At 38.7% G+C, this 14,472-nt stretch overlaps 1 protein-coding gene across 1 annotated transcript in view; it reads right to left on the reverse strand.

The window, feature by feature from the left end:
- MEOX2 (mesenchyme homeobox 2) overlaps positions 1-13,932 on the reverse strand; it is a 69,736-nt gene extending 55,804 nt beyond the window's left edge. The window contains exon 1 of the mRNA XM_007427118.3: positions 12,701-13,932. Coding sequence (XP_007427180.2) covers positions 12,701-13,235 — 535 coding nt within the window. The 5' untranslated portion in view covers positions 13,236-13,932. The remainder of the gene's footprint in view (positions 1-12,700) is intronic.
- Positions 13,933-14,472: the final 540 nt, after the last annotated feature.

The following is a 14,472-nucleotide window of genomic DNA, read 5'->3' on the forward strand; positions in this document are numbered from 1 at the left end:
TCCGGTGGGAGGAAAAATGCTGGCGGCGCCTTGCAAAAAGGAGTCGGGAGCAGTTGCCGGTAAGCATGAAAAACCGCGTGCGCCCAAAAAGGGCGCGAAGCAACAGAAACCCTGCCTCCTGCGCTCGCCAGCTGGGCTCTGCTCTAGGAAGGAGGCTCTGGCAAACCACTTCCGAAAAACAATTGCCTTGAAAACTGCAAGGACTCGTCCAAGCAGTCACTGCAGGGTCAGCAATGACTGAGCGCAGACAAAATATATATATTGGGTATTCAAACTTTACTGTTTATGTTGTATGGCACTAAATCATTAAAGGAAAATGCCCAATGAAGATCAACATACTGCATTTTCTGAACAGATAAGAGTTTAGATAAACTCATTTTGTTGTTGTGACTAAATCTCCCATTAAAAATTCAGAGTTGTAGTTTTGCCATCATCTACTGTTGTAGTGAAACTTAAAACTAGTTGTATTGACACCTTTAAAAAATTTTCTCTATAAATTCCTACAATTTTCTGCTCCTCATTTTCCAAGTTCTTGGGTGAGGTCTCTATTATTATCTATTGCCAAGGATGCAAGAAAAAAGCTTCATGCCAGCTATTTTGCAAGTATATTCACATGTCATACTTAACTAGGTTAAAAGCGATTTGTCTGTCATGTGAAAATTGGGTTTCAAGATGGTTAGCTTTAGCTAAAGCAGCCCTGGGATTGTTTTGGTTGAACTAACCTATTCCAATCAGTCTTTTCATATGAATATAAAATAAAGCATTAACAGAGAATTAATGACACACTGATGATGTGTGTCAGATAATGAAATGTCTACAAGCAAACAACCAAGCTCAGAAAGCACAAGAACTCCACAGTTCAACCCTGAGCTACATATATTCTGTTCTATTTAAGAGCATTAATTCTCCTAATGAGGGGCATAGAATCAGGGACAGAAGGGAATTGGGATGGGGGAGTCTTCCCTCTCTGCAATGGTTCTGACCCAGTTAGACCAACATAGATTCTTTTGTTCATGCGGCAAAAAGCCAGTCTGGTGTAGTAGTTAAGGTGCTGGTGTAGAAACCAGGTGAGTTCTAGGCCTCCCTTAGGCATGAAAGACAGCTGGGTGAGTTTGAGCCAGTCACTCTCTCTCAGCCCACTCCACCCCACACAGTTGTGAGGAAAATAGGAGGCAGGAGTATTAAGTATCTTCACTGCCTTGAGTTGACCAAATATTTTTTAAAAAGGCAGGATAAAAATCAAATAATAGTAAAGAAAAAAAATGCTACTGCCTTCCACCCCCCTTTAGAGTGGCTGGGCTTTCTGTGAAGATGGCCTCTTTACATTTGACTGAGACATCCCTGGTTGTCTACCATCACCTCACTGAGACATTTTGCTCCAAATAAGTGGCAAACTGGCTCAGCTGTCTTCCAACTCCTGTGGAATTCCTTGATAGAGAAGGTTGGGTAGTTCCACTTGTCTTACCATCAACCACCAGTGACTTATAGCACCATTACTATAGGACAATGTTTCTCAACTGTGGCAACTTTAAGATGTGTGGACTTCAATTCCCAGAATTCTAAGGTTGTTACCGTTGGGAAACACTGCTGTAGAATATTCTCCTACCTCTGTATGCTTTCAGCCACTAAATGACTATTATTGTTGTTTTTTAAAGGCATTTGAAATCCTTTGAAAGTGCATGAGTATTACTTTGTTTTGATATTTATTGTTATTATTATTGTTTTATTTATTTCTCCTGCACTTCCACAAATTTTTTGCTGTTTTTCTCTTTTTGTATTCTTTTGTATGTGATATTACTTTTTTTCCTAGTTTTTGTATTAGCTGTTTTGAGTTTCTTTTTTTAAAAAGCAGCAGCACGGGGGGAAAAAAAAACAAGTGGTATCAAGATCAATCATTAGCCATGGTGGTTTACAATTTAGGGACAATGTTGTTCTTAAATCAATCTCTTCTATATCTAGAGAGTTTCAGGTTGAGGAAACCTACTATTATCTATCTCCAGATAATAACATTTGCCCAGTTGCATGAATCCACAAACTTTATTAGAACAGCAGGAGACAGAATTAGCTCCTAGTCCCCTCTGGTATCTTAAGAACCAGTTGTCTGTTTGTTTGTTTAAAAATGTTCTAGATAAAATTAATATTCCTATTCCGTGATATGCTGCTAAATGGTTTAAGAGCCAGTTCTGCTGGCTCGATTGCCACCATGCCCCACCGCTAGCCACAGAACAGCTGACAGGCGTGCTAAGCATCAAAGCTCAGCTCTGCTGTCAACCGGGTCATAAAATTCCAGAAAATTTTACAGTTGGCTCTTGTGAACCGGCTCTAGCACACCACTGTTCCTATTCCGGATAAAACAATCTGTTTCTAACACAGCCATTTTAGTGTATCACTGAATATAATGTTTCAAATCTATTAGTACAGGCATTTGGGATTAGGAAGATTTAAATATGGATTAAGAAGATTTAGATTTGATTCAGTGTTTGGAATCATCAGTCCTGTCTCCTGGTTTCTAGCATCCAATGAAAGGGAACGAACAGAATGTTGTCAGTTCCACATTTTAACGCTCAGTAGTTTCAGGATCATTATGTTAAACACATATACACACATATACATACATGTACTAAACACATACATTCATTTCTGTTACGTCTTTTTTTTTCAGTAATGATTTTCTTTCCAATTACATGTTTCATCTCATGGAACTATGTTGTTCTGTCTTGAGGAAAATCAAGGCAGGGCTTTGTTACTTTAATGAGGTACTTTGCTTCAGTGTCAATATTAATGAGCAAATAGTCAATCTAATTAACTCTTTATAATGTTTTTATGATTCATTGAAATGCCAAGCTTGATTGACAAGTTTGCTTCAAAGAGGAATTTCACTCCAGCCTTCAGGAAGTGAAGAACCTCTCAGATCTGTGCAGCTGTACTATTTATATACTATACCATAATCCTTTTAGAAAACTCCGAATATTGCTGTAATGCTTTAGCTTGAGAACAGCTTCAAGGGCCTTTACAAATTTGTGCTGAATTCATTTGGATCTTAATTTTTGTTCTACCAATATTTGTACAACCAAAATCACAATCACTGGGTATCAATTAATCATCTTTGGAGGCTTTTAAACATGCTGGTTGGAAATTCCAGCATTTGGTAGATCCTTTGGGAGTAAGGCTTGTATATACCAATCAAAGCAAAAACCAGGAACTGCATTTAGTGGAATATCTAGATTCGTGGCCCTTTTAAATACGCATTTTATTAGTGTCCTACATTTTGTCAGACACTCCACAGAATATAAACCAAATAGCAGAATGACCGAATGCAGCAGAAATTCCACAGAAACCAAAGATTCACATGTTCCTATGAGAAACAAATAGAATAGGGCTATGCCCAGCCTTTGAAAAAAGTGCTTTGCAACATAGAGGCACATAAAGGAAGCCCTTTTTTTAAAACTGGTAAAATTCTTATCTTTCACAAAGCTCACATAGCTGGTTTGGAAGCTATTTCTGAGTGGGAAGAAACCAAAATGAAGTGACAAAGCTGTGTAGGCAACCATCTGTGGACACAGCCAGAAACAGCTTTTAAAAATTTATTTTATTTATTTATTGGATTTATTCCTTACCTCACTGTTCTGATGAGTATTCAAGGTGACTAACAGTGTAACAACAACAAAAGAGATAAACATTCTAATTAAAATTAACAATAAAGTAAATACTAAAGTTATCAAACAGTAAAAATATGGTGTAAAATATGTGCATATAAATAGATGGACACAGTTCCTATAGTTCAGAAATAAGTTCTTACTAGCAAAACGTTTTTAAAAAATGCTTACAAGATTTTCAGCATGGCTTTCTAAATAATAGTTCAGTGAAGCAATTTCCATTATGCTTATTCTTATGAAAAGTTTTTTTCTACTTAATTCAACTTGCTTATTACAGTATTAATGATCTCTATGAAAAATAAGCATAAGCAGCAACAGAGATCAAAATGTAAAAGAATATTTAAACTAATTCATAGTCTGAGTACTCCACTGTTGCTTTTCTATTTAAATTTTCTCTACCCTTCTGTAGCCCAGTTCACAGTCTATTATATTATTTCTAAGAATACACAAACATTATATTTCTGAGTATAAAAAAATATCTTGGTATGATTGTCCCTCCAAGATTAGTGCCACATTTAGGGGGAAATAGTTCACATTTTAATGCAAAATTATCAAATCCTGTGTTTTTTATTTATTTCCCAAACTGAAATGTAATTAGTCTGATACCTAGTACTTCTTCAAATACTATAACTCAGTTTGCCAGGATATAAATATCTCTTCTATCTATAGGAATTGCATCACAGTATTTGAATCTATGCAAAATTCAAACTCAAGTTAAATCATATTTTAGAGAAACCTCTGCACCAAAAAGCAATTTTAGCTAATGTTCAAAAATGTATTATATAAAGGGAAATGCTTGCAAAAATGTGTTCTTCAGGCTGTGAACAATATTAACAAAAATGTATGAAAGTAGAAATCTCCGCAAAAGTACATATGGATTTTTAATGCAAACCTTTTTAAACAAAATATATTAAACTAATAGGCAGAATGAACAAAGAATAATATTTAGGAAGTGGGAAATAGGGTAATCCGTTTTGATATCCTAACATGAAATAGGTAAATAAAACTTGCACTACAAAACATCTCCATAGTTATTCTTGCAGTTCATTTCAGCGCCTGTCTTCTCTGCAGCTTTTAAGCCTAAAGCACATATTTAGCCGATTGTTAAGATTCTGCCTACCTTACTGCACATATGTATAAACAAATAGAATAATTTCACCTAACTGATCTTGTTTATCAAAGTTATACTTCGTTGCAAAATGGCAAAAATGAGTACGTATTTTCCATATGTCTTTATGCCTCTTTCATCTCTAAGCACGTTCCTCATATTTTAAAAATAAGGTCACATCTCTGATTCATGGATGAATTTCAATCATGTTGTGAGTTTGCTTAGGATAGTATCCTATTTGTGAATATTACCAGAAGCAATGGAATTTTCTGAATATTGCTAAAAACATTATTTTGAAAATAGTGGAAAAGAGGTTTTACTGGGTTTGATCAGCCTTTTTGTAGACGATCCACTGAAATTGATGAAACGTAATTGATTTATAATGCATATACTATAATTCTGCTAAAATATAGTAAAATGAATTTGTCAAAAGTCTATAGAGAAATTTATTTCCATTGCATTTACTTGTACATATAATTGAATTCACAGTATCAAAGTGATAAGGTAGTGTCAGGAAAAAACAAAAACAGCCACTCGCTATATATGAATCCTACTATATTATCTAAGAACTTAACTCATATTTGAAAAAGCCTGAGTCACAATAAAAAGAAACAGGTAAGATTTTTTTAAAAAAATATTTATCTGCACTGTCTTTCATCCTGATATAATTAACTAACTCAAATTTCATGCACCAGTCCTCCCTAAAAAATGTGCTATATACATTTCTATGCAAAATTATTCAGAAATTAAGTCCCATTGCAGTCAATGATCTTTACTTCCTAGGAAGTGTACTTTAAATTGTATCCTAAAGATTTTAAAAGCCAAAATTCTGAAATCATTAACTCAAATCCATTTAAGCTATTTTGATAGTGGAGTCCTTGGTGCTCTCTGAGCTTGGTTGTTTGACTCCAGACATTTCATTACCCAGCTAGGTAACATCATCAGTGCTAGTGAGTGTGGGGTTTGCTCCCTGTTTATATATAGTAACTTGCCCTGGCTACTGTATGTAAACAGAGAGCAAACCCCACACTTACTAGCACTGATATTACCTAGTCAGGTAATGAAACATCTGCAATCATACACCCGAGCTCAGAGAGCACCAAGGACTCCACAGTTCAACCCTGAGCTACATATATTCTTTTCTATTGGTATTTTGATAGTGTTTCATGATGAAGATCATCCCAAAGAAACATGCAATTAATTCTCTGCATCCATACATTACTGAAATGTTTGATTGGTAGCTTCCTAGATTTCCTAGATTTCAGCTGGCATGGAGTAAAAGCATACTAATTGCCACAAAAAAACTCAATCATGTTCCAGAGCAGCCAATTTGTGGCCTTATCTGTCTCTTTCCATTGGCAGCAGAGAATAGGGCCAACATCCCTTCCCATCAACCCTACTAAAAATTTACAGCATCTATAAAAGTAAAGTAGCAATCTGCAAGCAAAATTGTTTTTGGAAGGTACCCTACTGACTTTCTTTTCTTCCAATAAACCTACTTTCAGTTGCTGCAGAGGAAGGTCAGTGGGATGGAAGGGAATCCATATGCATGCAAAATATGTTTTTGTAAAAGGTGTGCCGGCATTCACATTCATAGGCATACCCTAGTTGCCAGCATTACTCCAGCATCAACAGATGGTTGCTGTCTCCTGTATTAATATATGTCTAAAATCATTCTGGTGCATTTATAAAATTATTACTTGGATTCCAACACATATTAGATACTATCAATACGCAGTACAATCCTGTGCCTATTTACCCAGAGCTAGACCACACAATCTTCAGTGGAGATTGCATTAACATTTACGTGCATAGAATTGCAATTCTAAATTTAAGGTTAAAGGCACACTGATTCAAAACTAGCAAAGTAGCAAAGATTTCCTCTGGATGAGCTTGTCCCCTGTGAACATACTGTTTTCTTGATAACAATGCAAGTGGTTCTGCCATTACTATCTTTCAGGGTGTCTTCTCAACTTCCAAGTGAACCCATGATTGTAAGATTTCCTGGTGGTCTGTAGTCCAAACGCTCATCTGGTCTGACCCTCCCTAGATTTTTGAAGACAGCTTAACTGCTGTTACCTACTGCTCTCTACTGAAATAATCTAGTAAATTATGTTACTTGTCATGATTTCTATTGTCTATCATTAGAAACTGAGAGCCTGTTTGGTGTAGCGGTTAAGGCCAGAAACCGGGAGACGGTGAGTTCTAGTCCCGCCTGAGGCACAAAGCCAGCTGGGTGACCTTAGGCCAGTCACTCTCTCTCAGCCCTAGGAAGCAGGCAATGGCAAACCACTTCTAAAACCTTGCCAGGAAAACTGCAGGGACTTCTCCAGGCAGTCACCAGGAATCAACACTGACTTGAGGGCACAAAAGGAAAGAAAATACACTATAAATATAATGTCTTGCTTAAAATATGAAAACACATATATTACTACACTGTCATTGAAAAGAACTATCCCTGCCTCAATTCCAGCTATGCAATTTAGCGATTGCACTTGGCCCTGACTTTTTCAACCTCAAGCCTTAAGTCAAGAATTTTCCCTTGGCCAGGCCTCCGAAATATATTTATAATAATTTTAACTTTTTCACTGGGATTTAATAATCACAATAGAAAAACAACAGCTTGTTATTACTGCCTTGCATTCTCTATGAATGGGAGAAGCTGATTATACACTGAAGAAACATATAATAAAACACACCTGGTCCAACCCATTGTAATTGAGATAAATTTCAGTGATTCTTAAGATAAAGCTTCCCATTTTAAAGCTAAATTGTTTGGGGGGGGGGCTCTTTCTCTTCAATAAGTACAGTACATTAAATAATTAACATGTGTTTCTTTTTTCATTAAACTTAAAATCAGCTGACTGCAGAAGGGACCCACTTTGATCTGATCTGACTCTTTAAAATAAATCTGAAATCATCTTTAATTTAAATTGATTAATATAAAATTAAATTTTGGTCCACTCAAGCCATATCCTACTACAATATTGTCAAAATACTGTAAGACTTCTCACCCCCACCCCCACCCCCCCACAATTTATGGCCTGTATGAACAGGAAGCTTTGAACTCTCTATTTGGTAAGGCAACACCCAGCACAACATGGGAAACTGCTTTTTAATTTGGAGAGACTTACAGAAACAGCTTGTGATATGGTACTGGTATGTACCATTCAGAGAAAAGGAATAAAGTAATGTTAGGGCCTATACCCCAAATATTAGCCAGGAACCAAAGGCTGAGCTTGAATAACCAAGACATTTCCTATGGCAATGTTTTTCTCTTTCAATAGTTCATTTTAAAAGAACTCTGAGTTCGAAAGCATGGAGGCCATGCCATGAGGCACAGAGAACTGCTTTTTAAGAAACAGAAACCCAAAGTCCCAGTAGGCATCAGACATTCTGATAATAAAACTAAGTATCATTAGCAAATTAACTCTGTCCAGAAGAAAATCACACAGAATACTTCTTGCTTGTTTACACTTAGCAGCATGCTGAAAGGTTTAAGAACTTTGATGAATCAGTTATAGTGTTCCTTTTGAAAAGATATACAGGTCATTTTTCTTACTGAAATGTTTTGGAGAGTAATTAGAAGTTACTAAAGCAATGAATTCATACTGTTAACACACATTTATCAAATCATTTTCTCAGACATGATAAGTTTATCATTGAATGTACATGTTTTTTTCAAAGGCATTTCTTGGGAAATACACTAAATATTTATAAAATAATCCATCAAATGTTACTTCTGGACAATCTCTATCCATTGAGGGTGATACAGGACTACTATACTATTATCAGCCCCACTACAGTGTAGAAACCTGCACATCAGTTGTACTCGCAGAGTATTACAATATTATAACCCACTTATCTAAGTGGTTTAAGCACATCTAAACCTAAATTAGACTCTGGCCTTTAAAACTGGGATACCAACATATGTTACAATGGAACGCAAAATTTATCAAAACATATTCCTAAAAATGTATCCTGTTCTTTTTGTGTTTGTGATCTAAGGAGAAATGATTAAATATTTCAAGAAGTAATACAGAATAAATTTTTAAATCTTTTTACCTTCCAAGCGTAATTTTTTTACACTGATGCAATACTCACTGAATTTAATAGGTTTTGTAGCCTTACATTTAAGATGGGGCTCCACGATCAGAGCTTTGTGGCAGTTAATTGCCTGTGTATTCTTGTAAATATAAACCATAGCTTTACATGAAAGGAAGGTGAGAACATATTAACAGCGGAATAAAATAATGAAGATAGACATATATTACATGACAGAATATTTTGGAATCCCAATACACAAGAGAAGGAGGAAGAAGAAGGAAGAGGAGAAAGTAGCTACCATTATAACTTAGAGATCCCAATTCTACCAGATTTACATTCATTTGTGATACATAATAGGGTTTTATTATAAATAGTACACAAGATTTCTGAAATAAAAAGGTGAAATTATAGGCAATATATGTCATTCAAAATGAAAAATGCAATTTGTTTTTCTTATGTTGCATTATCTTAGAGAAAGTGGGTATATTGTCAGAACAAGCTTGTGCCAAGACATGGAACATTTGCCAGCAATTGTCTACTACTTTTGATTATTATATTTCCTGTTGTGATATCATACACTGACTGTTTTGAAAACAGGTAACTGTTTTCCTGGCTTTCTATTATATTCTGTTATATACAGGGAAATCCATGGAACACCAGTAAAAGACAAGAAGAAAAAATTACATTTGTTCATCTTTCTGTGAGTGTCTTGTCTATGCAGAGGCATAATGAGAGGTCTCTGGGCTCTAAGGTAACAAACACCCTTGGATGTCCACTTCCAGTATCAGTCATCAGTTAGATACCTAGGGGTGTACTCAAGGGAGCAGATTTGCTCACAGGGATAAACAGCAGCAGAAACAACTTAGGGTATCAGCTGACTGAGGTTACCAGGCCTGGGCTGCAAAAATCTGGACAACCACTAGATAAGAATTGTCTGTTTCTGTTTGCTACTACCTACTGGGAACCTAGTCTGCACCCTTAGTATACACCAAGGCTCTCTGCCATGCTTACCTGAAGCCTGTTTCCATTTGTTGTTCCACCCACAAACCATCATGTCACTCTAGGCAAATGCCTAGATTTCTCTATGGGAGCATGCTGGCTCTACAGGAGAACAAACCAGATTTTTTTAAAGACCAAAAGCCCAGCCAGGGCCCTGTGCCTATGGGCAACAAGGAAGTTGACACTCCTCCCTTGATCCCTCTGTTTCTGTATAGCATCTATGACCAATGTTTTAGCAAAACACAAGCATATTGCCATTTATATTGCTAGTATTCCACAAATAATACAAATCAGATGATTTGTACAGCAGAAATACTAGGTAAATAATATTTTCTCTAATTGTTTCCTGTCAACAACTGTAAATAAATAGTTATGAATTTTGTGAAACCCTTGATTTCTTTAAGTTATAAAAAGTTTTTTTTATTAATGCACTGGCCAATTAGTTGCTCATACGGCTTTACATCTTTTATATTAAATATGTGTATGTATATATAACAAATGATAAGATACAAATTTGATAAACTTTGGTACAGCTCCATAAAAATATTTGGGTATGTGAATATCATAGGATATGAAATCATAATTTAAAAACTGTTATTTGCTGGAAATGTTATGTTTCCAAATTCATTATTTCAATGAGGTTAAAAAATAAAGAAATTTGAACCAATAAATAAATAAATAAATAAAATCTAGCTTGTGCGATATATACAGAGACATTTGGCATGTGAAAATATATGGGTGTGATGATATTAAACCTGAGATTTGCAATCCATAGATACACTATGTTGAAAGTGCTGTTCAAAAGTATACAGTGAATGCAGCATTTGATATAATAAAGATTAAAGATAGATGTATACCCATTTAGGCCAAAAAGGTTGATAATATAATTTTATACTGGAAAGGTAGTCACGCTAAATTGTTTCTTTGTAAAACATGGGTGTAAAAATATAATTAGGACTAGCTCCCAATCAATGTTTATAGAATTGTGTTTTGATATTTAATTCAACCTATCACACTGCAATCTATTGTAATGCAGTTTTAATTATCTAGGTATCTGAACTTTAATAAATGTTAAAGGAGATTAACATTTCTGTTTAATATTTCTGAACATTTCTGTTAAATTATATAGCATTTCTTTTACATACTGCATTAAGTAACATTATTACTCTTACACTTCTACCAACCATTATTTCTCTAGAAATAATAATTACTTCAATTCGTAGAGAATTATAATTAAAAATGTTTAATAAATTCCAATTGATATCCCTTTCAAATCTTTAGCCTGCCACTTTATTTTGTCAATTACCAGGAACAAGTTATAATAAAATAATAAAATTGTTATAATTCTAGATTTCTTAACACAGAAAGTTGTTTAAACAATCCTAAATTGCTCAAACCTAACCAATTCAGAAAGCCATCTATTTTTAAAAAAAATAGAATTTGCAATAAAAGGTCCAGCTTTTCTTCTTATTTTTAGTCATAAGTAGAAATCCTTCTGGCTTCTTTCTAAAGTCAGCTTTATGTACCATCCTATTGCATGTGTGTGATGATGTGTATGCACGTATGCACATCTATTTCTTACCTTTAGCAGCATTATAATGAAAGTAACATCCTTTCTCCATGACTGCCTGAACATTTCTTACCCCACTGAAACTTTTTTAAAGTTCCTAAACTTCGGTTTCTGTTCCTAAACTACAAGACATAGTACAACACATTTCAAAGTTAGTAGGACTTTATGTATTTTGCATTAAACTGTCAAGGAACTAAAACCAACTAAATTAATTTCTATATAACAGTCCTAAGAATTCAAATATAACTGTGGATAATTTTGTACTTTTAAACTTCAAATTAGACTGTGACTTTTACTTGACTGAAACTTGGAATTCTTTCTAAATAGATTTATATATTATGTTCCAAATAAATATATATACTGTATTTGAATACAGAAACAAATTTAAACAGGCATTGAAATAGTACAAATATAAACCCAAAGTCTCCAAATAAAGATGATAAAGCAAATGCAATGAAATCAATGTGCCATATGCTAACTTGTTATACTGAATTCAAGAATCTGCTTTAAGTATGATTAAACGCAGATTAAAATTATATATACAAACACACATATTTGTACGCATGCACTTGCATCTGATTATTTTATGTACTTTTTCAGGAGGAGGAATCCACTTCTACAGTCCTCTTTGAAAAGAATGGTTTGCAGATTTGTGCAATCTGTCTTCATTCCGTAAGACTAATCAAAATAATTACTGCAGACTTCTCAGAAGCAGATCTTATCCCAATTCTAGCAATGTTTCAGAAATACATTAGGTGGGCAGTCCTAAAAAGAAACTAGATTCATTCCTTGACTGGGGATGGTACTTCTTGTGAGGACGCACGCAGCCCTACGCTTTTCTTCGTTAGGGAGAATCTTGAGGAGAAAAAGGAGATGCAGGTGTCGGAGAGACACACGTGAATACAGACGCCCCCCAAGCTGAGCTCTTTAGAAAGGCTGTGATTTCAGGGGTTCTGCAGCTCCTTGAGGCTCAAGGGGCCTGTCGCTACGCCTGGGCGCATGCACGACCTGTGTCCCCAGCGCTTGTGGCATGAGGCATCGAGCGGCAACTCTCGTGTGTTAGTGTAGTCTGGAGAGAGGGTAGTGTCTAAGCCCTCGCGTGCTACCGCTGGGGTCTTGTCACTACCACGCGAGAGATGCAGCGCCCATGCGCCGAACGCTGTCCAGAACGCATCCACGGCCCGACCTCAGTCGCTTCGGAGCTGCCCGGTCACCCAACCCGGATTTTCTTTTTCTTCGCGCGAAGTCACGCACACGCACACGCACAGACACACAGAGCCACTTTCCTGGACAGAGGACCCGCGAGAGAGACGGCTTTACCTGAGCTGTCGCTTTTCCGCTTGCCCAGTCTTTTCTCCGTTTCCACCGGGGACAGCGCTTGCCTGCCGTAATCTCCCGGAGCGCACGTCGCCCCTGTCGGGGTGCCGGTCCCCAAACTCGATGAGTTCGAGCACAGTCCCGGGGGGCTACTGGCTAGCTCCGGGGGTCCAGCCGCGTCGGGCTGAAGGCACAGGCTGTGTCTGGCTGAGGCGGACGGAGGCGGGGGAGGCGGTGGCGGGGAAGCCATCTGCGGGATGTGCCAGTTCGTCTGTAAGGACTGCTGGTGCTGCTGCTGTGGCTGGTGGTGGTGATGGTGGTGGTGATGGTGGTGCCCCCTGTGATGCTGGCTGCCGAACATGCCCTCCTCGTTGGGGTATCCCGCTATGATGCAAGAGGAGGAGGACGCGGAGAGCTCCGGGTAGGACATGTGATCGGAGCGGCCGTGCAGGGCAAGCGCAGACTGGGAGAAGGGGTGCAAGCCCTGGCCGGGGGCATGGTGAGGGCTGCGTAGGCAGCCGAAAAGCGTGTGATCCATGGCATGCGGCAAGGCTCCGAGCGGCCACCCCGCTGCCAGCGAACGCCCGCCGGAGGACAAGGAGCGGCTCGCGGCTCCGCTCTCCTCCCAGCCTCCTCTAAGGCCGGAGGCTGCGCGCCGCGCCGCTCGGGTATAATCCAGATCTCCTGCGCTTGGGCGCTGGTCCCGGCCGTGGCTTCGCTCCGATGGTTCAAGAGGCGGCCGCGCGGGGCTCGCCGCCGGCAGAACAGAGGTGGTCCGCGCTAATGCTCCGAGGGGGAAGCGCCTCGCCGAAGTTATAAATACAGGAGTGTGTAACGTGAGCCGGGGGCTGGCTTAGCGGCGCGGCGCTGACCACATGCGAGCGCCAGCCCAGCAGCCACCCCACCAGCGACCCGCGGCTCCCCTCGCCCTGACCCCAGCGCAGCCTCGGTCTTGCTGGCCAGGCGTCGGTCAACCTCAAGGAGCGGAGCGGTTCCAGGAACTTTATAAGTTCTGGGCGAGAAACCTTTAGGGGCCCAGCCTGCCCTCACCCGTGGCCCTTCCAACGCCAGGCTCCGCCCCGCTCGCCCCTCATAAGGCGCAGGACATGAAGGCCCAAACCTTCCCTTTATGTTGTGCAGAACCAGAGTGCAGGTAAGAGGAAGCACACCTGCACCATCTGGTGCCGCCCCCTCCTCCTCCTCCTTTTCTCATTTGGGCTAGTGCAGATGGTGGGTGTACTAGTGTTAAGGATAAGTCCCAGAAAGTGCAACTAGATGCAGGAAAGTCTGAGAGGGCAACATTTACTTACCATGTGTTTTGGGAAGCCTTGTAATGGAGACTGGGCAAAGTGGGCCTGCCTTGCTCTTTCTGGGCAGCATGAAGTAGAGAATTCAGCTTATTCCAGGTGCGAGCAAGGAACAGCATCTGTTTTTGCTTATCTTTCTAGGTGTGACCCATTTCTTCTTACCATGCCTCCCAGAGATCACTTACTTGCATTTCTCATTCATCCATCTGTATTTGTTCTTTAAGTGGTGCAGTGATAGGAAATAGGGGCATCAGAGCCAAGAGTTCTGATTGCGACACCCAGAAAAAAGATGAATGAGTAGGTGGAGATACCACCTGACCCTACAAACTGCCTGCTACTTCTCTGCCCACCTTTGAATTCACTGGAGAGTGGAAGTGAATCCATATTGCCCTGAGCTAGCTGTTCCTATATGTTGCCCTGTGTCTTCCTCCTTTCCACTTTCAGTCCCTTGAAAAGTTTCATATCTTC

Source organism: Python bivittatus, unplaced genomic scaffold, assembly GCF_059951505.1.
Source record: "Python bivittatus isolate LINGU-HERP-01145 unplaced genomic scaffold, Pbiv_v1 ctg000610_np1212, whole genome shotgun sequence".
Lineage (NCBI taxonomy): Eukaryota > Metazoa > Chordata > Lepidosauria > Squamata > Pythonidae > Python > Python bivittatus.